This window comes from Oncorhynchus clarkii, chromosome 12, assembly GCF_045791955.1.
Source record: "Oncorhynchus clarkii lewisi isolate Uvic-CL-2024 chromosome 12, UVic_Ocla_1.0, whole genome shotgun sequence".
NCBI classification, from domain to species: domain Eukaryota; kingdom Metazoa; phylum Chordata; class Actinopteri; order Salmoniformes; family Salmonidae; genus Oncorhynchus; species Oncorhynchus clarkii.
This window is the reverse complement of record NC_092158.1, coordinates 32,954,041-32,979,692: the sequence shown is the minus strand read 5'-3', so window position 1 is coordinate 32,979,692 and position 25,652 is coordinate 32,954,041. Positions and strand designations below refer to the sequence as shown.

At 40.7% G+C, this 25,652-nt stretch overlaps 1 protein-coding gene across 2 annotated transcripts; it reads right to left on the bottom strand.

Moving 5' to 3' along the window:
• Window positions 1-9,730: 9,730 nt before the first annotated feature.
• Window positions 9,731-25,199, bottom strand: LOC139423086 (dolichyl-diphosphooligosaccharide--protein glycosyltransferase subunit STT3A-like). 2 transcript variants are annotated; one of them, XM_071174730.1, is made up of 17 exons: window positions 25,139-25,199; window positions 22,417-22,536; window positions 22,252-22,312; window positions 22,008-22,129; window positions 21,581-21,726; window positions 21,338-21,428; window positions 21,139-21,245; window positions 16,754-16,918; window positions 16,329-16,509; window positions 15,759-15,914; window positions 15,521-15,612; window positions 12,216-12,371; window positions 11,513-11,818; window positions 11,281-11,383; window positions 10,844-11,032; window positions 10,475-10,590; window positions 9,731-10,043 (listed from the first exon to the last, which is right to left on the bottom strand). In XM_071174730.1, the coding sequence occupies exons 1-17, from the start codon at window positions 25,155-25,157 to the stop codon at window positions 10,005-10,007; spliced, it is 2,169 nt and encodes a 722-aa protein (XP_071030831.1). In that variant the 5' UTR covers window positions 25,158-25,199; the 3' UTR covers window positions 9,731-10,004. The 2 variants fall into 2 exon arrangements, with proteins under 2 accessions (XP_071030831.1, XP_071030830.1); XM_071174729.1 differs by lacking the exon at window positions 9,731-10,043 and having other exon boundaries at window positions 10,344-10,590; window positions 25,139-25,189.
• Window positions 25,200-25,652: the final 453 nt, after the last annotated feature.

The following is a 25,652-nucleotide window of genomic DNA, read 5'->3' as shown; positions in this document are numbered from 1 at the left end:
ATACCTTAAGAACGGCCCATGTTCTGAATTCTGTTGCTGTATATTTCAAAAGTGCTGAACAAATAGTTATATTGACTACATCTGTCCTAGCTCGTTCATTTAATGTTTTAATCGAAATTACGGATTCACTCTAATCCACTCGTCGTCTTTTTTTGCCATAGTTTGTACATCTCAATTATCAGTAGAAACCACATTTGTTTAAGCAAGTCAGCCATACCAGCTATATTTTTTTACCTCTACAGTATTGGTGTCCTGACCTCGGGACAGTTGAGCTAACGTAGGCTAATGCGATTAGCATAAGGTTATAAGTAACAAGCACATTTCCCAGGACATAGACATTTCTGATATTGTCAGAAAGCTGAAAAAAAAAGAAATATTCACAATGGTATTCAGTTGGTAAGAGACAGACATTCCGTAAATACTAGGAATAGATTGTCCACCATCTATGCGTTATCCAGACAGAAAAGAGAAATAGGCAAAATAACATTTCGATTTAGAGCAATAAAGAAATTGAATAAATTAACTGAGCAAACTAGAAACCTTTCAATATATAATTTAAACATTATTTTAAAACAATTTAAATATAGTATATAGAAATGTTGTGGGACTATAGTAGATGAAGAATCAATATTTTTTAGATTTAGTATTTATTGGGTCATTATGCTAGTAAATTATGTGTGTTTGTAATAGTGTGTTATATGTGAAAGTGTGTTTGTATTATAAATTGTATTTTAATGTTAAGGACACTTGGAAGATTAGTCCAAATGGGGACTAAAAGAGATCCCAATCAAATCAATGATGTCGCTCTTGCTGCTGGTGAGTATCTGATCCACCTCTACGCAGACGACACCATTCTGTATACTTCTGGCCCTTCTTTGGACACTGTGTTAACAACCCTCCAGACGAGCTTCAATGCCATACAACTATCCTTCCGTGGCCTCCAACTGCTCTTAAATACAAGTAAAACTAAATGCATGCTCTTCAACCAATCGCTGCCTGCACCTGCCCGCCCGTCCAGCATCACTACTCTGGATGGTTCTGACTTAGAATATGTGAACAACTACAAATACCTAGGTTTCTGGTTAGACTGTAAACTCTCATTCCAGACTCACAGCAAACATCTCCAATCCAAAGTTAAATCTAGAATTGGCTTCCTATTTCGCAACAAAGCATCCTTCACTCATGCTGCCAAACATACCCTCGTAAAACTGACCATCCTACCGATCCTCGACTTCGGCGATGTCATTTACAAAATAGCCTCCAATACCCTACTCAATAAATTGGATGCAGTCTATCACAGTGCCATCCATTTTGTCACCAAAGCCCCATATTCTACCCACCACTGCGACCTGTACGCTCTCGTTGGCTGGCCCTCGCCTCATACTCGTCGCCAAACCCACTGGCTCCAGGTCATCTACAAGACCCTGCTAGGTAAAGTCCCCCTTATCTCAGCTCGCTGGTCACCAAAGCAGCACCTACTTGTAGCACGCGCTCCAGCAAGTTTATCTCTCTGGTCACCCCCAAAGCCAATTCCTCCTTTGGCCGCCTCTCCTTCCGGTTCTCTGCTGCCAATGACTGGAATGAACTACAAAAATCTCTGAAACTGGAAACACTTATCTCCCTCACTAGCTTTAAGCACCAACTGTCAGAGCAGCTCACAGATTACTGCACCTGTACATAGCCCATCTATAATTTAGCCCAAACAACTACCTCTTCCCCTACTGTATTTATTTATTTTGCTCCTTTGCACCCCATTATTTATATTTCTACTTTGTTTCTATTTCTACATTCTTCCACTGCAAATCTACCATTCCAGTGTTTTACTTGCTATATTGTATTTACTTTGCCACCATGGCCTTTTTTTGCCTTGCCTCATCTCACCTCATTTGCTCAGATTGTATATAGACTTATTTTTCTACTGTATTATTGACTGTATGTTTGTTTTACTCCATGTGTAACTCTGTGTTGTTGTATGTGTCGAACTGCTTTGCTTTATCTTGGCCAGGTCGCAATTGTAAATGAGAACTTGTTCTCAACTTGCCTACCTGGTTAAATAAAGGTGAAATAAAATACATTTAAAAAAGGTGAAAGACCTGGATAACCGAGGGCTCTCACGGACGTAAAGCCCTCCAACCCGCCAGCATTCATGCACCTCTTTTAGCACACAGCACTGAAAATCATTCCCCTGTGGTCTACAGATGAGTGTGAAATTAAACTTTTTTTCATTTTCTTTGTAGATTATTTGTTTTTGTACTTACCAATGTGGTGTCTCATCTGGGAATGGAAGGAGGTGGTGTTTGATCATGTCCAATCAAATGTCAATGAGTGATTTCTGCAATCAGTGACCAAAATAATGATATTGTCTGTCAGTGAGCTTTGAATTTTTACAATTTGGTCAATTAAAGATGCATACATTTGACACATTTTTCCAAGAGCTTTATAGGAGTCAAGATTTGACAGCCTTGCAACTCCAAATTATTTTGGATGGTTTTGCTTACTGAATACCAAGACGACGGTAGTACTATATAGGCAGTGGTATTTAGGGTAACATTTCACAGAAAAGGACCACAAAAGTTTTTCTAAATGGGTCATCAACATATCTGTGGTTACTCAAGATTCTAAAGCCTTGTTCACATTGGCAGTTTGGAGTGACTTAAACCCATTTTTTTTTGCATATCTGATAATAATCTGTTATTTTTCCTGCAGTCTGAACAGCCAAAAAGCACATTGAATCAGATATTTCTAGCTGCAGACGGTTACTTGTCATATCTTGTTGCTTTCTAGCTACTCTGTTGACAGTTTGACATGAATATGTGGTAGCTAACTAACGTTAGCTTGTTAATTTTTTACAAACAAATTAGTGATGTGCTAGAAAGCTAAACAGATACCAAGCTAGCTAGTTGACTGCTGTGGCTAGCCTAAAAGGACTCGTTTTGAAAGTTGGATCATCTTATCTTTTGAGGCTTTAAGTGTTTTCCCGACACAATGATTTTTAACATTCAAAGCAACTGCCAAACATCCATGGCAGGCATTGTTGTCACCTTCGCCTGCTTTATAACTTCTGAGTGATGGGAAGCACGAGCTTCACAACCATTCAACCTACACCTCTGCGCACACACCCGTCGTTAATATGACAACCAGCTTAGCCATGTCAGCAAATTATTGCTGTCTTGAACACACACTTATCCGATTTGGTCACTTTAGGCTCCAGGAGTGAACGTCACATTTTATTCCTCTGCTTGTTCTTGCAAGTTGCACAAATGCAGCAAAGATTTTTATAACTAACCCAAGATGGACCACAGCCTTTAATTTCCAATGTCTGCACATGTATCATAGTGACCAGAACAAGCAAGGAGGTGGGCAGAACCAAGCACGAGCTAACGAGATCCTATTGGCGCGTACTAGCAGGTATTTGCACATATCTGTTAGGAAACGCCTACTCTGAAGTGCGCGTATGCAATAACTCAATTCGCACCTTGCACTCCTTTAGAAACTTTGGCAAAGGGTAAAGTCTAAACGTAATCCACAATGATCGTAACGGATTGTAGTTTTGAGAACAGAACACTGTGTTGAGATCAAATGTTTCATTGATGAGAAAATTTGCAGAATGTCAGCCAAAATCCATCTGGCTCCATCTTCTCCCAGTGCTGGCCACTGGGCTTCCTCTCATCACCGTATTTGGTGGTGAGTGGGAATTCCAACAGGATGCTTCAGATTTATACATCTGGTGAAACGTCTCGTTTATTGTTCTATCTGTGTATGTGTAACAGCTGTCCAGCGAAGAACAGAAGACTGGTCACGGTAGCAGTGTAACAGATGTGATTGTACTTCGTAACTCTCTTGCGTTGTGCTTTTAACGAAAGCACTGTCCAGCCAGCAATCCCAGTTGATTTGTGTTTATGCTAACGATAGACACAAGGAAGCACATTAGATGTGCAGGACAACAATATGTTAGTGGCCCTAGATTCGTATTTCGTCGCTTGCATGTCAATATCAGACTGGGAAGAATTTACATTTCCAATTTCTCCCTATCTGCAAGCATGACCAATGCCATAACACATTATTGATATCTAACTTCAATCAACCAATAGGAATACATAAACATCAAATGCATATTTCTGCAGTGTCAAGTGAAAACATAACCAACCTTGTTACATATGCAGTCTCTTGATCTCTTTGTCAAACCACATGTTGACTTCATGAATCATTATAAAAAGTATGGAAAAGAACTAGCAAGTATAATTGAAAGAGATATGTTTGATGACATGATCTTTGAATAATGACACTTGATGTGGTATACACATCCCCCGGGCCCCCAAAAAAGAAATATATGACAACATCAGAATTTGGATATACTTATTTTACAGTTACTATCCTGTCTTTGAGGAAATATAGAAAAAGGAACACTGTATCCCATGCATACCTTGCCCTTCTCAAAATTAAAGCATGAAATCAAGCTTTGCATTTGGTTGTTCTTCTTTTGGTACCACTTTTGTTGCATCATGTAGAAACATAGTGTAACTAAGTTTAACAGGGTTTAACCACACAGTTACTATAGTTATAGAATCCACTTTTACAAGGGCATGCAATATAGTTTGAGAGACGTGTTCCTTTTCTTTCAAACTATTCATTCATAATTTACACATTAATTACTCAATGGTGGCCAGCTGCAGTGCTTTTGACATTTTCAAGGTAAAGTCTAGGAGGATGTTTTACCTATAATTTAGTTTATTCATTTGTACATTAAAAATAAAAACATTTACAAACGATCAGCAGAATATGCAGGAGATTGATATACCCATATACTGTACAATGCTTGATTTCATGCTTTAACTTTGAGAGGGGCAATGTTTTGCTGAAGAACATTTAAGTTGTCAAATACCATTAGCATACATGCTGCATTGGATTCCATGTCCCCTTTTCCACATTTCTTCAAAGACAGGATAGTAACTGTCAAAGAAGTATATCCGAATTCACACTCCAAAAGTCAGGGCCAACACGTTGAATCACAAAGAAGTGCCTGATGCTCGCCTTGCCCCTTCCACATCTCCTTCAGACAATTTCTTCTTCACCTGAAATTGCAATGCAATAAAGGTGTGTTCGTAACACATACTGAAAGCTCATACATTATGAAGGCTATTAAAAAAATAGGATTTTATAGACTAACATTTATGGACTGATTGCACGCATTTGATCCAAACAGCAAGCAGGAAAAGATCATATTCAGGATGGACCAGCAGTAGTAGCCTGGCACTGATGGCTCTTCAGTGTTGACATATTGGAAGGCTCGTCTTTGCCTTTGGGACTCAACACCATCTTGGGATTGCATGTCAGTTACAGGGGTGTTTGACACACCTCAACAGGCTCTAAAGATGAATGCTTAATACAGCTCATCTCTTACCAATTATACTAAGTAAAACCTTCTTAATATAAAGGTACACCTCCACCAAGGCATGCTACCCACCCGACGACCACATTTGTGACAGAGCACAAGCCATAACTACGTAGGTAAGGATTCACTTAATTTCTCTGAAACAATCACCAACAACCTAAGTAAACAATTGAACCCTTGCAACAAAGAACCATATTCTGTGTGCATTTTGAAAAATTCTGATATTGTCAAATATAGTGGTGGAAAAAGTACCCAATTGTCATACTTGAGTAAAAGTAAAGATCCTTAATAGAAAATGACTAAAGCAAATGTGAAAGTCACCCAGTAAAATACTACTTGAGTAAACGTTTTAAAGTATTTGGTTTTAAATATACTTAAGTATCAAAAGTAAATGCAATTGCTAAAATATACTTAAGTATCAACATTTTTAATAATTTCAAATTCCTTAAATTAAGCAAAGCAGAAGTACCAATTGTCTTAAAAAAAAATGTTAACGGATAGCCAGGGGCTCACTCCAACACTCAGACATCATTTAAAAATGAAGCATTTGTGTTTAGTGAGTCTGCCATATCAGAGGCAGTAGGGATGCCCAGGGATGTTATAAGTGCGTGAATTGGACCATTTTCTGTCCTGCTAAGCATTACCCGAGCGCCAAGTTTAGGTCTAAAAGGCTCCTTAACAGCTTCTTCCTCCAGGCCATAAGACTGCTGAACAATTAATCAAATGGCCACCCGGATATAATAGATTTTATTCTATTTTCTTAAAACTGCATTCTTGGTTAAGGGCTTCTAAGCAAGCATTTCACGGTAGGGTCTACTACACCTTTTGTGTTCGGCTCATATGACAAATACAATTTGATTTGATTACAATTGTAACAAGTACTTCTGGGTGTCAGAGAAAATGTGTGAAGTAAAAGTAAGTTGTTAGAAATATAAATAGTAAAGCACAGAGACCCCAAAAAGCTACATAAGTACTTTACACCACTGGTCAAATATTTATTGGGTGGGGAATGTGTATACCACATCAAGTGTCATTATTGAAAGATCATGTCATCAAACATCTCTCCTTGAATTATACTTGCTAATTTTCTTATTTCACTCTTTTCCATACTTAAAAAAAAAAAGATTCGTAAAGTCACATTTTTTTCCAAAAGGCACATCTGATTCTTCATCTGCAGGATTCAATAGTCATCATCATGATGGAATTCTAAACACAAGAAATGTGTCTAATGTCTATAAATTGTGTTTTGTGAAGAAGAGTGAAAAGTTCAGTCTGGTTTATCCAGGCTGGTAAGTGGTCAACCTGGTCTCAGAGCATTTCATATTATATGTATGTAAACCCGAGACAATACATTTATGTTATGTTTCGTATGCTATGCAGGAATTTAATCACCAATTTTGTATTATATGTTACGAACAACAATATGTTATGAGTTTTAAAAATGTACAATATGTTACAAATTTGCAAAACTAACAATACGTTATGAATTGGAAAACATATGACATGTTACGAATTCTAGCTAGGTGGCTAACGTTAGCTAGCCGGCTAACGTTAGCTAGGTTAGGGTCAGGGTTTAGCATTAAGGTTAAATGTAGGAGTTACGTTAAAAGGTTAGAGTCAGGGGAACTGTAAATCTTACTGCCGTTTATCCACATGGTTGGTTGTGTTACTGCAGTCAGTCATTTTCCTTGGGGTGGAGCTGTGGTTTGACATTTAGTTCAGAGACTGCATACACAGAACAATGAGTCCGATGTTTCAGCAGATGTATAAATATAAAGCAACCGGTTGGCATTCCCATTCATAACCAAATATGTCGAGAGGAAGCCCAGTGGCAGGCAGTGGGAGTAGATGGACCAATATGGATTTTGGCCAACATTCTGCACATTTTCTCATTGATGAAACATTTGCTCTCAATACAGTGTTCTGTTCTCAAAACTAGAATCTGTAACAAACAGAGTGGACTAAGTTTTGTAGAATAAATATTGCTCAGGTTGTAAATCACAGCTGGCCTGGTAGATTGTTTGCTGCGTCTACCCATTCGGGATGCACTGTTTCAGTTTCAATGACTCAATATTTTGAACAAAAACGGACGACTAAGGCTGGGAATGTCAATACAATCAAACTAGCAAGGGCAATGATCACAACTCAGTCATAACGTGGCGAATAGGCTATCGCACATGCGTCAAACACAAGGACCGCGGGCCGAATAGGACAAACACGCGAGTATAAATGAGTCGGTGAATTAAACTTCAATTGCACTGCTTTCGTGTGTCCCGTTTACAGACATGCCACAGTATGGCTAGGCTACTAAAATGTTGCAGGTTGGCTTTGGTTTTTAAAGTTTGACAATGAATAACCAAAAAACTAAACCTGCACCAAAACACCATGCAAAGGATAAACATGTAACGTTAGGCCTATTACAGCAACATTTGAGCAGTAGCCTAGGCTGGCTACTCGAATACAATACATCTGAGCAGTAGCCTGATTGAGTTTGACACCCCTAGGCTAGTTTATCTATTTATGTAGCTTGACACCCCTAGGTGTAGTTTGACACCCCTAGGCTAGTTTATATATTTATGTAGCTAGCTATTTATTTAGCCAGCTAAAAATAAGTAGCCTAACATTAGCAAGCTGCTAAGTCATTGGAGGGGTGGGTGAGTTACCAACTTTACCCTCTCATATCGTTTTTAGGTGGCTACAGCTAGAGATCCAGGTGTCATTTGGTTAGCTAGCAAGAAATGTGAATTGCTTTTCTAGCTATGCTGAACTTGAATGACTGTTATCCATAGTTAGCATATCTCTTAGTTGTCATCAACTGTATTTGGCATCGGACGTGTTAGCAAGTTTCCATTCAGTTGTCAAAACAAGCATGCATTGGGAAGCAAACTGCAGAAGGACAAGGAGGCTACTAATTCCCCATTGTTAATCAGTGCAATTTTGACAGCCAACTAGATACGTTAATCTAATGTTCCCTCATTACATTTTAGCTCATCTGGCTCTGGCTAGCATTAGTTGATCTTGTTGTTGACGTGATTCAGCAACCGAGGGAGCGATAGTCCTATTGATTAAACAGCCATGAAAAGGTAGGCTGTGAAGTTCCCAAATGTAAGAGGACTCCTGTGGAATTTACAGAAATCCATTCAGGTGTATTGTGTTTTTTTGGCGAACGCGTTCGAATGATGCCACTGCCTATTAACAAGCAGTCCAGCTCAAAGTGAATAATGAAAGGCCCCTTGTGGCAAATGGCTTATTTGCATATAGGCTTACCGTGGTTCTGATTGGCGCACGGGTCTGCATAGACTCCAATTTCGGACAAGACAGATGTTTATTAGGTTTTATTTACTGCAGTTTCTAAACGCATGGCCGCTTTCCCACTCTATATTGCTATAGAATTTGGACAAACGTCTTACTATACGCAATTCCAACATTCTATGGATTTATTTAAACGACCATATCCAAGTGCTCACTTGTCAGGGGTACATATGAAAATATTTTAATAAGAGTTCATTTTGCTACAATGCAGTCAGTTCTAGTTTAAGCGTTCACACTGCAGGCCTTATTGCTCAAACCGTTTTGGAATACTGACTGTCCAAACAGTGAGTTACAAATGACGGAGTTATGTAGCAGGCTGTGACAATGCCTGCCATGGACATTTCCCAGTTGCTTTGAATGTTAAAATCATAGTGTAAGAACACTATGCATCAAAAGATAAGATGAACCAACTTTCAAAAATAGTCATTTTTTTTGGATAGCCACAGCTGTCAACTAGCTATCTGTTAAGCTTTAACACATTCACGAATTTATATGTAAACAATTCACAAGCTAGTTAGCTACCACATGTTCTTGTCGAACTTTCAGAGTAGCGAGCAAGCAACAAGATGTGCCAAATAACAGTCTATACTAATTAACCATCTGTGGCTTGTAATATCAGATGTCATGTGTTTTTGGCTGATCAGACTGCAGGAAAAAGAACATATTAGAATTGGATATGCATTTCTTTAAAAAGTGTCACTTAAACTGCCAATGTGAACAAGGCTTTTGAACCTTGAGAAACTGCAGCTATATACAGTGTAGGTGACCCATTTAGAAAAACCTGTGTTCCTTTTCTGTGAAATGTGACCACAGTTACCACTGCATATATAGTACTTTTCCCCCCACAGTTCAAATCATACCATTGTCTTGGTATTCAGTAAGCAAAATCATCAAAACAATTTGTGAGTTGAAAAGGTTGCCAAATCTTGACTCCTATAAAGCTTTTGGGGAAAACAAATCTGCCAAAGAATGCATTGTACTGTGCAAAGAAAATTCAAAACAAAACAAATGACAGACAACATGCCATTTTGTCACATTTAAGCCTCCTTTAATTGACCAAATTGTAAAAATTCAAAGCGTGTTCTTTTGGCCACTGATTGCAGAAATCACTCCTTGATATTTGATTGGACATTATGAAACACCACCTCCTTCCATTCCCAGACGAGAGAGACTCCACATAGGTAAGTACAAAAAACAAACAAAAATTCTACAAACAAAATGAAAAAGTTAGACCAGAGGGGAAGGCTTTTCAGTGCTGTGTGCTAATAGAGGTGCATGAACGATGACGGGTTGGAGGGCTTTACGTCCGTGAGAGCCCTCGGTTATCCAGATCTTTCACCTCAAGGGGGTAAACACAGGACAGTGTTAATAATGTGTTTAAAATAAGTGTCTACATCAGGGGGTATTCAACTCTTACCCTAAGAGGTCCGTAGCCTGCTGGTTTTCTGTTCTACCTCATAATTAATTATACCCACCTGGTGTTCCAGGTCTAAATCAGTCCCTGATTAGGGGAGGAACAATGAAATAAATGCAGTGTGACTGGCTTCGAGGTCCAGAGTGGAGTTTGAGGGGTTTACATGTAATGGCAGGTAGCCTAGTAGTTAGAGTGTTGGGCCAGTAACGGAGACACCTGAGCCGATAAGGTGAAAACAACACATTCAACTAGAGACATTTCATATAAATAACCCCCTGGAATGGCCTGGTACTCTACGGGCGGGACTGAATAAATACAGAGGAGAGTAAGACAGTAGTCACAGAAAGAAAGTTTACCTTGTATATCCTGACCAGCCAGTGCTCTGTAGTGTAGGCCTCCTCCAGCACATCCAGCTCAAAGTCCTTGTTGCCGATCTCAGCATTTCGTACTCTGTCATAGCCAGGGGGGCGCTCTGGAACAAGGGTTAGAAAATCAGGACTAGGGCCAAGATGATAAAGAGGAATATAATATTTTCACACAGTCCTCTGTGGAGACATGTTATGAGGTATAATGCCACTCTGATACTTCAGGAAATCATTGAAAAATCATGAGAAATAGGATATTAGTTTGAAGGGATAGAGGATGATGTCAGACAAGCATACCTGATACTAGATAGTTTCGGAGCAGACCTGCCATATGGATTATAATCATGCAGGGTTACTCACTGGCCTCTGTGTAGACCTGCCCGAAGCGGTAGTAGCACATCTTGTACATGAGGCAATTGAGCAGGACGGGGGAGCCCTCTCGGTCCACACGGAACTCTCCAGTGGGGGTGTAGTAGTCGTGCTCCTTGATGTGCTTCCCTGTGTCTGTGCTACCACCTATACGCACCATCCACAGGAACTTGTTAATGTCTGCACAGAGGATAGAGGAAGTGTTAGCAGACCTAAAGCATGATTGACATTCAAGTTTATTTATGGACATGCAAAAGGTGCTCCATCTAATGTATGTATTAGGCATTGACAACTAATGATCATGAGTTAAATAATGTAATATGAAATATGTTAAAATGCTGTAATAATAAGAAGCTGTAATAATTCAACAAAGTGATTATCCATAGGGTGATGGGCATTGATAGTTTCCACTGGCTTTGTAGACATACCGTCTGATGAGTACCCCGTTAGTCCACCAAAGATCACTAGGACGTAGCTGACATCTAGCTCCCGCATGATCTCATAGGCCTTTTCCTCAGTGGACGCCATGGCCTACCGGTCAATAGAAACACAGTTTAATTGAAGTTCAGCAGTCACAGGTACCAAGCAGCCATTAACAGATGATAGGATTTTCCCACTTATCAGTCCCATGTTAAGTCATCAATACAAAAAACACCTCACCTGGCCCACTCTGGAGATGTGTGTGTTGTTCCACGTGTTGTTGTCCACTAGAATTGTTCGATTGGCCATGGCCGTTATCTGATAGCCGTAATCCCACCATGACATCACTTTAGCATCCACTGGAGTGTTGTGGCGTAGCCAGTAGTAGGCCTCTCTGAAGTCGTCAAAGATGATGCGGCTGCCGTCTCCACCGCGGGCTGACAGGACGATGGAGGGAGAGGAGTAGGCCTCGCTGGTCACCCAGGTGGAGTGAAAGGTGTAAGTGATGAGGAAGAAGGTCATGACCAGAATCATCCCACTGGCCACCTGGTAGACAAAATGGTACAGGATATCAGCGGAACAAATACTAGAAAGACTTTCAGATCTATACAAGTGTCTAGGGTTTAACGGTTGTTACTGGACCGGGCCTAGATCTCACTAGAGGTCCCTTATCAGCCCTTACCAAAAGTTGGAATGACATCCAGTAGCAATGGATACATTCTCAGTGCTGCATTTCAGTAATATAAACAAACATTCACACACACTGCTGCTACTCTGCTTATTATCAATGCATAGTCACTTTACCCCTACCTACATGTACATATTACCTCAGCTACCCCATACCCCTGCACATTGACTTGGTACCGGTAACCCTTGTAGATAGCATGGTTGTTATATTTGGCGCATGTGACAAATACAATTTGAAGTATCCTTCCTCTCTTACCTCGTTCTTGAAGGGGTAGGTGGCGTCCTGCTGCTTCTTGCTCTTCTTGTCTGGCCGGCTGATATCCAGGTTCTTCATGTAAGTTGTGAGGACCTGGGACACACCAATGCCTGACAGGATGCACATGACTGGGGCCAGGACCAGCATCAGACGCACCTGAGGAGAGAAGCAGCTGGATTAGTTAAACACACCTGCTCGGCTTTTCTTTCATTATTTTAGGCTATCTGGCATTAGTTCATAAGCGTTAGGGCCTAACTGTACATGCACCAAATAGCCTACACTCCAATCGCCAAATGCTTTTAGGAACAGGCAGAAAAAGTTAGTCAATCCATGGAGGCAAAAAAGTAGGAGTTTAATTCAATAAGATAAGCTGCGAAATGGAGAGTTGAAAATAAAGGGAGGGCCAGAAAAGTAACGTTTGGGAAAATATTTGTTGAAGTGGTAAAATAGGATGATAGCATGCGATTGTGAGGCGCTATACAAATTTGAGTCACAAGACGGGGACTTCAAATAGGCCTATGTCACATCAAGGGAACTGTAGCCTATTGTTCAGATGGGTTAATTGGAAACTGATATCTGGACACTGACTATAGGTCTATAATCTCTCACATAGCCTTAATATAACTCCTGCAGAAGTAAGCATTTCTTACAGTAAAATGATACACCAAATGTAGGCTAAATTTTGATGGTATGGTATGTATCTATCTTTATTAGTATCATAAAAGCACAAAATATGCATCCAAGCTGAAATGAAATCTTACCAGAAACATGTTAGGTAATTCTCACAGCTTTCTATTTCCTTTCAATCAGTCAAAATGATGTAATTTGGAAATTTTGCACAGAAAATCTTATAAAATGCAATAACACAAACATTTGAAACCAAGCCCCTAAATGGCTTTGCTCCGTGAAAGAAGCAGAGCTGAAAGAGAACTTTACCCATATCAACTAGATGGAGGCATTCATTCTACTGATTTATGACATTCTGGTGAGCAACGGTTTATTCAGTCTTCTCGGGCAACATATAATGACAGAAGAGAAGCTGCATGTATCTAATTATAGACAAGCTGACTAACAAATAGCCAAACCAAAATGTTGGAAATTTTAAATCCGGCAAAAAATAGTTTAAAAATAATTGCTTCACTAAAATAGAAGTCGGTACTATTTGTGACGCTGAATGTGGTGCAAGTCCTGCCTCTCCCATCTCCTCATTGGTTTATAGAAGCAGATAACCACGTGCCATCCCCTCATTGGTTATACCCACATGGGTGATTGAAAGACGAACTGAGTTTGGTCGGTCGTCGTGGTAACTATGAAAGTTAGATGCCAATTTCCATATAAAGTCCAAAGAAGAAAAAGCCTGGGAGGAGGAGAGATTACTAGAAACGATTCGGTTGACCGTTTTCTGTGGATTACTTGTCAGAGTAGAGGACCTTATGCATTTCAGGTAAAATGACAATTCAACATTTATATCCCAGGACAAATTAGCTAGCAACTGCAAGCTAGCTAGCTAAATTGCCATAAATGTTTAATGCTTTTCGACCTGTCCCCAAATTAATACAATTGGTTCAGAGTTTGTTTTGATATTTCAACCTGCGTGTCGTGATCGCGTTTGGTGGGGGAGGACAAAATCAATTTGCAGCCGGTTTTGGTGCGGTGTAAGCATTTGTGATCCGCAAGTCCTTCAGATCAGAGGCAGTAGGGATGACCAGGGATGTTCTCTTGACAAGTGTGTGAATTGGACAATTTTCCTATCCTGCTAAGCATTGGAAATAACTTTTTCTTGTCAAGGAAAATGTATGGAATAAAAAGTACATTATTTTCTTTAGGAAGGTAGTGAAGTAAAGGTAGTCAAATATAATTAGTAAAGCACAAATACAAAAAAAAAAAACTGACTTTTGATTTTTTTTTTTTACCTAATCCACTCCCTGTGACGTGGCAAAGAAAAATCACCACCTGCTGGAGAAGACAGATTTTGGTCCCAGTTCCCACTCTAGCATCGCCTCTTCCTCTGGTGTGACACAAATTTCAGTTAATTACTATAGCTCCTGACTTGGGCCAAACGGTGTAATTTTGTAAATCCGGATCTCTATGGCAAGACAATTCATTCACCCAAGTTTCATCAAAATCAGGCCAGTGCTGTCTGAGATATCGCGTTAGCCTAACGAAAGGACTGAAAACGATCCACAGTCCCCTCCCCAATGTAATCGTGGGGAACAACGGAAGATATTTTGCTTACAGAGCAGATGAGGGCCAGCACAGAGAAACCACTATGCAAAAGGTGTTATAAAGCAGCGCAAGGCAGGTTTAGTTGCAAAATGACAAATGATTCTACACATGACATTTTGCATTGTAATGTTATTCTACTAGCAACTAAATTCTAATTATTTTTGAGTGGCAATGACATGAACATACAGCATTTTCAGCATGACATTCATGTGAGAATTATAATACGATTACAACCCAAAAGTAATGTGAAATGCACTCATTTAGCTATGACAGCAATATATTTAAATTAAACAACTTTATTTGTCTGGGCTTGCTAGCAGTAGCCACTAGCCAGCCAGCAGCCCTGGGCGGAGCATTGCACCCTGGGAGTTGAAATGCACTCGGAATGGTAGTATGGTGTATAAAATCCATTGTGTATAAACTTAAAATTAGTTTCAAAGTGTTAGTTGTTTTGGAACTAAACTATTCAATTAATACATAATTATTTAACTGTAATGAATCATAGGTCAAATGAATGTAATTTGATCCAATATTATGGCCATTGTAAAATTATTTTATATGCGCCGAGTCGCATAGTTTTGCATAAGGACATTTTACGACATTCTTCTGTTATTTAATATGGTTTTATTTTTGAAAGAAATTGAATAGATATTCTATTTGTTATTTCAGTAGTTCAAAATGTAAAAAAAAAGAAACGTTTTGAAAAATAAAGGACAGTCGGTTGGTTATTCAGTGACTTTAGCCAATACACTATTTTTCTTGGTGTGGTATCATTTCGACATTGAGTATCATTTTGGTTGAGTATTTTGCAACTAAACCTGGTATCAGTATTGAATTCTGGTATCATGACAACCCTAGAGCTGACAGTTAGGTACCACCTGCATTGCTTGCTGTTTGGGGTTTCAGGCTGGGTTTCTGTACAGCACTTTGAGATATCAGCTGATGTACGAAGGGCTATATAAATAAATTTGATTTGATCTGACCATGTGCAAGTACTACTCACAACAGCAGAAATATTGGAATATTTTAAATGTATGGTCTCAAATATTCCTCTCATTCTAATCTGCTAGCTGACTTACCATGACAGCTGAGAAGTACATGCTGGTGACTCCATACATGATGATGAAGATCCTTGCATCAGACAGGTTATTGAAGCAGTAATACAGACCCACTGTCAGGAGGAAGCAACGCAGGTTCATTAAAGCAAGTGATTTTTGTACCTTTGTCCCAAAGGTATTCTGATCGATCCATTCATCTAAAAATAATTTCACCAGCAAGATTCTGACATTCGAGACTGATTGAGAATAATCTATGTACCTGGGAACATGAAGACGAGCAGCTGCAGGTCAAAGTAGTAGGAGGACCAGGTGGTGGGCTGGTGCTCAGACACAGAGGCGATGATGGGGATGTTGTTCTTGGCGTAAGATGGGTCCAGCAGTGAGTAGAAACGACCCGTCCAGGGGGAGATCTTCCCTGAGAAATACAACAATCACAACACAGTCAAGTCATGTCAAATAAAAAGGCACTACCAAATCACTTACTGTAGTTCTGATACTTAATGGGTATACTGTTTTGCATTTTCTTAATCTTGACCATATCAGTATGTTCCTAAAAAAGGCATTTTAAATGTGGAGAATCTCAAATTTATAGAGGAATTGTGTTGATAGAGAAATGCAATTACAGGTTCAACAACAACAAACAAGCTTTGAACGACCATACAGGCCTATAAATAGAAGCCTACATTACTGAGTAGAGTCGAGGCATTGCCCAGGCCTGTCTGAGTGGCAGACCTGAATTCAAATACAGCAGTATTGGTTTTCTTTCAAATATTTTAACTGGACTTGAATGATCGTATTTTACTGAGTGGATCCTTGGCGAGCCTCTTACCGGTTAGCATGAGCACGGTGCCCACAGAGAGCAGTACGAAGCCCACCAGGGAGATGACGCTCTTGAAGAGGACCTCAAACTGCTGGGCGTTTAGCTTGCTGCGCAGGTAGTCCACAAAGGCATGAATCTGACATAGGCCAAACACCCCGAATGCTGCCATGTGCTCAGACGACTGCACTGGCTTCAAATGGAGATGAGAGGGAGACAAGGAGTTGAATGAACTGTGCGTGTGTTTCCCAAAATCTCTCCACCAGCAAAAATGACTGATCGTACAATATATAATGGCTTAATCATTGTAAATAATCATATTGGGCCATCATTGTCTTCACAAGATAACATGCAACGGACATGCAGTTTAACAACTGACAAGGCAGCTGCTGTGTCTATGCGAATGAAGGGAGAGAATACGTTTTTCTTTTTTTTACTTGGAAGCCGACGAAAGAGATCTGCATGGAGAGGATGGTTCCCAGGCAGTAGACGGTGCAGTAGGCCACGTAGATACGGTGGGAGAAGCGGCCGGTGAGCATGAGGACCAGCACGTGGAGGGGGATGAGGTTGATCAGGAACACATAGCCACCCCAGGAGGACACCTATAGACAAAGACATAAGGGGTGTGTTCAGTTGGTTTAACGTTTTTGCCTCATATTAAATCAAATTTTATTAGTCACTTGCGCCGAATACAACAGGCGTTGTATTACAATGAAATGCTTACTTACGAGGCCCTAACCAACAATGCAGTTAAAATAAAATATGGTTAAGAATAAGAAATAAAAGTAACAAGTAATTCAAGAGGGGGGGGGCACCGGTACAGAGCCAATGTGCGGGGGCACCGGTTAGTTGAGGTAATATGTACATGTAGGTAAAGTTATTAATAAAGTGACTACGCATAGATGATAACAACAGAGAGTAGCAGCGGTGTAAAAGAGGGGGGGGCAATGCAAATAGTCTGGGTAGCCATTTTATTAGGTGTTCAGGAGTCTTATGGCTTGGGGGTAGAAGCTGTTTAGAAGCCTCTTGGACCTAGACTTGGCGCTCCGGTACCTTGCCGTAGCCTGCCGTAGCAGAAAGAACAGTCCATGGCTACGGTGGCTGGAGTCTGACAATTTTTACAGCCTTCCTCTGACACCGCCTGGTATAGAGGTCCTGGATGGCAGGAAGCTTGGCCCCAGTGATGTACTGGGCCGTTCGCCCTACCCTCTGTAGTGCCTTGAGGTCGGAGGCCGAGCAGTTGCCATACCAGGCAGTGATGCAACCAGTCAGGATGCTCTTGATGGTGCAGCTGCAGAACCTTTTGAGGATCCATGGCAAAAAATGTCAGTCTCCTGAGGGGGAATAGGTTTTGTTGTGCCCTCTTTACAATGGTCTTGGTGTGCTTGGACCATGTTAGTTTGTTGGTGATGTGGATGCCAAGGAACTTGAAGCTCTCAACCTGCTCCACTGCAGCCCGATCGATGAGAATAGGGGAGTGCTCGGTCCTCTTTTCCTGTAGTCCACAATCATATCCTTGGTCTTGATCACATTGAAGGAGAGGTTGTTGTCCTCACAACACACGGTCAGGTCTCTGTCCTCCTCCCTATAGGCTGTATTGTCATTGATCAGACCTATCACCGTTGTGTCATCGGCAAACTTAATGGTGTTGGAGTCGTGCAGTCATGAGTGAACAGGGAGTACAGGGGGGGACTGAGCACACACCCCTGACGGGCCCCTGTGTTGAGGATCAGCGTGGCAGATGTTGTTATCTACCCTTACCACCTGGGGGCTCGTCTGGAAGTCCAGGATCTAGTTGCAGAGGGAGGTGTTTAGTCCCAGAGTCCTTAGCTTATTGATGAGTTGAGGGCACTATGGTGTTGAACGCTGAGCTGTAGTCAATGAACAGCATTCTCACATAGGTGTTCCTTTTGTCCAGGTGGGAAAGGGCAGTGTGGAGTGCAATTGAGATTGCATCACTTGTGGATCTGTTGGGGCGGTATACAAATTGGAGTGGGTCTAGGGTTTCTGGGATTATGGTGTTAATGTGAGCCATGACCAGCCTTTCGAAGCACTTCATGGCTACAGATGTGAGTGCTACGGGTTGGACGTCGTTTAGGCAGGTTACCTTCGAGTTCTTGGGCACAGGCACTATGGTGGTCTGCTTAATACATGTTGGTATTACAGACTCGGACAGGGAGTGGTTGAAAATGTCAGTATAGACACTTGCCAGTTGGTTAGCGCATGCTCGCAGTACACGTCCTGATAATCCATCTGGCACTGCAGCCTTGTGAATGCTGACCTGTTTAACTTCATTGGGATAGGGGGCAGCATTGGGAAGTTTGGTTGAAAAGCGTGCCCAGAGTAAATTGCCTGCTACTCAGGCCCAGAAGCTAGGATATGCATATAATTGGTAGATTTGGATAGAAAGCACTAAAGTTTCCAAAACTGTTAAAATAATGTCTGAGTATAACAGAACTCATATGGCAGGCGAATCCTGAGAAAAATCCAACCAGGAAGTGGGAATTTTGAGGTTTGTCATTTTTTAAGTGAATGCCTCTCCAGTGCCTGTGGGGTCAGATTGCACTTCCCAAGGCTTCCAGTAGATGTCAAGTCTTTAGAAGTTGTTTCAGGCTTCTATTGTGAAAGGGGAGAGAACAAGACCACTCAGTAAGTGGCTCAGCTGAAAGCCATGAGTTGTTTATCGTGCGTGGCCGTGAAGCGCGCCGTTCGTTCTCTTTCCTTTCTAATGACAACGGTATTGTTCGGTTGAAATATTATTGAATATTTATGATAAAAAGATCCAAACGATTGATTATAAACATCGTTTGACATGTTGACGAACTTTAATGGAACTTTTTTACTTTTCATCTGGATGTTGGGAGCACGTTTTGTACCTTTTGATTACTGAACTAAACGCGAACAAAACAGAGGTATTTGGACATAGAGGGATTTTATTGAACAAAACAAACATTTGTGTAACATGGAGTCCTGGGAGTGCCACCAGATGAAGTTCATCAAAGGTAAGTGATTAATTTAAATCGCTATTTCTGACTTTTGAGAGTCCTCACAAAATGTCTGTATGGTTCTCTGTGGCTAGGTGCTGTCCTAACACAATCGCATGGTGTGCTTTCGCCGTAAATCGGACACTGTGGTTGGATTAATAAGAAGTTTATCTTTAAAATGGTGTATAATACTTGTATGTTTGAGGAATTTTAATTATGAGATTTCTGTTTGAATTTGGCGCCCTGTAATTTCACTGGCTGTTGGCGAGGTGGGATGCTAGCGTCCCACAAATCCCAGAGAGGTTAAAAGGTCTTACATTGGCTGTGGAGAGCGTGATCACACAGTCTTCCAGAACAGCTGGGGCTCTCATGCATGTTTCAGTGTTATTTGCCTCAAAGCGAGCATAGAAATAGTTTAGCTCATCTGGTAGGCTCGGGTCACTGGGCAGCTCTCGGCTGCGCTTCCCTTTGTAGTCTAATGGTTTGCAAGCCCTGCCACATCTGACGAGTGTCAGAGCCGGTGTAGTACGAGTCGATCTTAGTCCTGTACTGACGCTTTGCCTGTTCGATGGTTTGTCAGGGGGAATAGCGGGATTTCTTATAAGCTTCCGGGTTAGAGTCCCGCTCCTTGAAAGCGGCAGCTCTAGCCTTTAGCTCAGTGCGGATGTTGCCTGTAATCCATGGCTTCTGTACGTACGGTCACTGTGGGGACGACGTCGTCGATGGACTTATTGATGTCATCGATGCACTTATTGATGACACCAATGACTGATGTGGTGTACTCCTCAATGCCATCGGAAGAACCTGGTTGCACATTTAACATGCTGATAGAAATTTGGTAAAACAGATTTAAGTTTCCCTGCATTAAAGTCCCCGGCTACTAGGAGTGCCACCTCTGGGTGAGCGTTTTCCTGTTTGCTTATGGTGGAATACAGCTCATTCAATGCTGTCTTAGTGCCAGCCTCTGACTGGGGTGGTATGTAAACAGCTACGAAAAATACAGAAACTCTCTAGGTAGGTAGTGTGGTCTACAGTTTATCATGAGATACTCTACCTCAGGCGAGCAATAACTCGAGACTTCCTTAGATATCGTGCACCAGCTGTTATTTACAAAAGTACATAGTCCACCGCCCCTTGTCTTAACAGAAGCTGCTATTCTATCCTGCCGGTGCAGCGTATAACCAGCCATGACTCCGTGAAGCATAAGATATTACAGTTTTGAATGTCCTGTTGGTAGTTTAAGGTCATCTATTTTAATGTCCAAAGATTGCACGTTTGCTAGCAGAATGGAAGGAGGTGGGGGTTTATTCAATCGCCTACGAATTCTCAGAAGGCAGCCCACCCTCTGGTCCATTTTTTTTCCACCTCCTCTTCATGCAAATCACGGGGATCTGGGCATGATCCCGAGAAAGCAGTATATTGTTTGCGTCGGGCTCGTCAGACTCATTAAAGGAAAAAAAGGATTCTGCTAGTCCGTGGTGAGTAATCGCAGTCCTGATGTCCAGAAGTTATTTGTCATAAGAGACTGTAGCGGCAACATGATGTACAAAATAAGAAAAAGTTAAACAATGCAAATAAACAAACAAAAAAAATAATCGGTTGGGGGCACGTAAAACATCTGCTATCTTCTCCGGCGCCATCCTATTATAACGATGCACACCGCTTTATATTTTTTCTTCATCTTGAACGCAGTGAAAGAAAGCCTCCTTCAGATGAGCACCATGAGCGGAGTGTCACAACCTTTAGCACAGACTAAGTTACTGTACCTTTCAGTTTGTAAGTTCTCTTGATTGTTAAAGTTCCTCATCATTTCTATATTTTAGAGGCGTTTGTCTCACCATGTAGAAGTAGGCCAGGGCACACATGGCGGACCAGTATATGGAGCCTGTATTGACTGCCTTGATCCACATGTAGTACGTCAGCAGCATGCAAAAGATGGCAATACCTGGACAGAAAAACAATAAATGATATTAAAGACCACAACATGGGCTAAGTCCTTTAAACTGGCATGTTAAGGGGATGAGGCCATTTCTGTACCTTCATTGTCATAGGAGCCTGCGACAGAACGGGAAATGTAGCCAGGTACCACTGCTATCATGGCAGCAGCCAAGAGCCCAGCACCTGCATCCTACAAGAAATAGACTGTAGATATGAAAGCCATGGAAACAAGTACATTTCAGAACTCTTGAGCATTTTCAGGTTGTAGGCTATCTCCCTGCTTTCCTCCATTTCTTTATGTTGTCTACCCCCTGAACAGGACCCAGGTGTGCTGCAACCTACCTTGAGCTCCTTGGTGAAGTGGTAGGTGACGATTGCAGTGAAGGAGGAGAAGAGGGGAGCCAGAAAGACACAGACGTTACGGATGTCAATGGTGATGTGGAAGAAGTTCAGGACGTGGTACAGAGCAGCAGAGGTGATCATCAGGCCTGGGGGAACAGGGCAGAACAGAAAGAGTTAACGAAGGGCAAGTATTTCAGCTACTGGCCGTGTCAGCTTGCTGTTGCCAAAAAAATTGTGGGATAGGCCAAAACAAAATCACAGAAAGGATCTATATAACAGAGGGAAAAAATGGTGACACAAGGACTTTATTACCCAAAGCCACCTTAACAGGACTTTTTTTAGCTGAACATTTTAATGTCTAGATAATCACCCTATAATGTAAAGTACTGTACAAAGTATTGTGTTGAACAGGTCATCCCATTCCTACCTGGGTAAATAGTGCCACCGATGATTCTCCCCAGAGGGTACCATGCCCGGTCATCAAACCAGTTATGAAAGTTGTAGAACCCCTCTTCTACCAAGAAGCGGGTTGTTCTGTAGTTAAAGTATCTGAGGATGAAGCAGAAAAGCATTCAAGGTCATGCTCCATTTCTGGTTTTAAACAACATTGAGAAAAAATGTTGTAAACTACCATGAATCTGAGTATTAAGAAACCAAGGCAGTGGACTTACGGATCAAACTCATGGATGACACTCTCGAACCTTAACACAGAGAAAAGCCTGGTGGAAAAGGCTAACAAGAAGGGGGAAAAAGAACAAGTCTAAACCATCTCTACACGTTGGATCATCAGAGTCCGCGACAATGGCCCTAATAATAATGTATGTATGTGTTCTTACAGAGGATTGCAGCCATTGACAGGATGAGCAGCTTCAGCAACGTGTCCTGTTTTTCATAGGACAGCCGCAGGAAGCCTAACTTCGTCATCTTCACACGGGGAGTGATAACTTGGCTTATCCCTATTGGAAAGAATCTACATTAGCAGTGAAGGTGCAAGGCAGCAAGCTCCATTCTAGAGGTCGACCGATTAATCGGAATGACCGATTAATTAGGGCCGATTTCAAGTTTTTATAACAATTGGAAATCGGTATTTTTGGACACCGATTTTGGCCGTTTTTTTTTTTTTTACACCTTTATTTAACTAGGCAAGTCAGTTAAGAACACATTCATATTTTCAATGACGGCCTAGGAACGGTGGGTTAACTGCCTTGTTCAGGGGCAGAACGACAGATTTTTACCTTGTCAGCTCGGGGATCTTATAAAAAACAAACAATCAATCATAATCACTAGTTAACTATACATGGTTGATGATATTACTAGTTTATCTAGCGTGTCCTGTGTTGCATATAATCGATGCGGTGCGCATTCGCGGAAAAAGGACTGTCTTTGCTCCAACGTGTCCCTAACCATAAACATCAATGCCTTTCTTAAAATCAATACACAGACGTATATATTTTTAAACCTGCATATTTAGCTAAAAGAAATCCAGGTTAGCAGGCAATATTAACCAGGTGAAATTGTCACGTCTCTTGTGTTCATTGCACGCAGAGTGAGGGCATATGCGATAATAATAAATGCTTTGTTTTCGAAATGATAGTTTCCGGATTTTACCATATTAATGACCAAAGGCTCGTATTTCTGTGTGTTATTATGTTATAATTAAGTCTATGATTTGATATTTGATAGAGCAGGCTGACTGAGCGATGGTAGGCAGCAGCAGGCTCGTAAGCATTAATTCAAACAGCACTTTCGTGCATTTTGCCAGCAGCTCTTCGCAATGCTTCAAGCATTGCGCTGTTTATGACTTTAAGCCTATCAACTCCCGAGATTAGGCTGTGTAACCGATGTGAAATGGCTAGCTAGTTAGCGGGGTAGCGCTAACTAGCGGGGTAGCGCTAACTAGCGTTTCAAACGTCACTCGCTCTGAGACTTGGAGTGGTTGTTCCCCTTGCTCTGCAAGGGCCGCTGCTTTTCTGGAGCGATGGGTAACGCTGCTTCGAGGGTGGCTGTTGGTTGTCCTGGTTCGAGCGAGGAGAGGGACGGAAGCTATACGGTTACACTGGCAATACTAAAGTGCCTATAAGAACATCAAATAGTCAAAGGTATATGGAATACAAATGGTATAGAGAGAAATAGTCCTATAAAGACTATAAACTACAACCTAAAACCTCTTAACTTGGAATATTGAAGTCTCATGTTAAAAGGAACCACCAGCTTTCATATGTTCTGAGCAAGGAACTTAAGCGTTAGCTTTTTTTTCACATGGCACATATTGCACTTTTATTTTCTTCTCCAACACTTTGCTTTTGCATTATTTAAACCAAATTGAACATGTTTCATTATTTATTTGAGGCTAAATTGTTTTTTTATTTTATTTATGTATTATATTAAGATAAAATACGTGTTCATTCAGTATTGTTGTAATTGTCATTATTACAAATAAGTAAAATATATATTTTCTTATTTAAATCGGCCGATTAATCGGTATTGTCTGTTTTTGGTCCTCCAATAATCGGTATCGGCGTTGAAAAATCAGTCGGTCAACCTCTACTCCATTCCAAACTTCCCCACTTGCATTGCTTGTGCATGAATCAAAGCAGCACAAAAAGTACACTCCCAACAAGTCAGTTTTTACTAGCTTGGTCAGTAGATTGGCCATGAGGCAAATCTATTCCATCAATTATTTTCATAGTAATTTTGGGTTTGAAAACATGGAGCTTCAGTCTACAAACTAAACCCCAATTATATTGGAAAATTCACTTGAGTAATGTTAAACACAAAACCGCAATCTATTATTAACAACTTGTCTTACACCAACATTATTTGCCTGATGAAATCACTGATTGGGTTTAAAAGACGTGATTCAGTCTGTTCCCACTAGGTGTGTAAGCATTAGTCCAAGCATTGCAACTAAAATTTAAGTTTATATTGGAAAATTCAGGTAGGTCTATCCCCGTTTATGAAACGTTTTGCAACAGAACCGGCGTAATGAATCGCCCCCGATAAGGACATGCGCACTTCCAGTTTGATGTGGCGAAGAATGAAACCAGGAAATGGATGCAACTCCGTCTAGACTGCAAACATTCCTTGCTATTCATACAGTTCTTTCCAACACATCATTGGTTATTTCTCTGCCTTCTTCAACCAAATTATTAAGACATTCATTAAGACACATGTAGAAATGACCAAGAAAGTGACAAATCTGGCAGCCAGCCTTTGCTAAATAGGTAAAGTTAACTAGCTAGTTAATGTAGCTTAATGTGTTAGCAAATATGCATGTATGTATTGACCTAGCTAAACGCAATACGCAGTTATCTGATGGGTTTTCCGTTCCTGTAAATAGACAGTGCAGATTCCATTAAACTGAAGGAGGGCTGAGCCTTCTTTTTACATGCTAACTTGCTAGCTAACTTTAGCTGTATGAATGAACAGAAAATCTGCTTTCATTTATTCTCAAAGCTACACCTCGTGATTAATTTCAGAATAGTCATACAAACAGAGCCATAGAGCAGTTAAATTATATTTTTCGTTGAGGTAGCAGCTATTTTGAGCGGCACTTACCACTGTTGCTGTTACACATATACTCACAACCTTGTGTTCCCGCCCAACCACACTATGCAACGTGTTTATTGGCCTTGCACCGGCCCTCAGTAAACTCTCATTCCTGATTCGTTCATCAGCTATCATTCAAACAGGCCGCGCAGTCGCTGTTCGTTCCAGTGACGTGTCCTTACTGCTGAGAATAAAATAAGAACTTGCAATTCATGTGTAGTGATTTTTATTTCTTGTTTCTGTTTATTTTATGTTTCTTTAGAGAAATACGTGTAGTGATGGCCTGTTTTTTTGTTATTGTAATTTGTAATACATATTTTTATTAAGACATTTTTAAAAAAGAGCTTGATAAAAATAGTCTGGAAGTATGAACAGAGAAGCTGTTCTCTCTAAATTATCACCCACATTGGGACATGTATAAAACACCAGAATATTTTTTGTGAATTCTCTTACAAATGTTGAGATTTTTTAATTAAATATCCAGGTGAGAAAGTTAAAGTAAATTTCCTGCAATTCTACACAT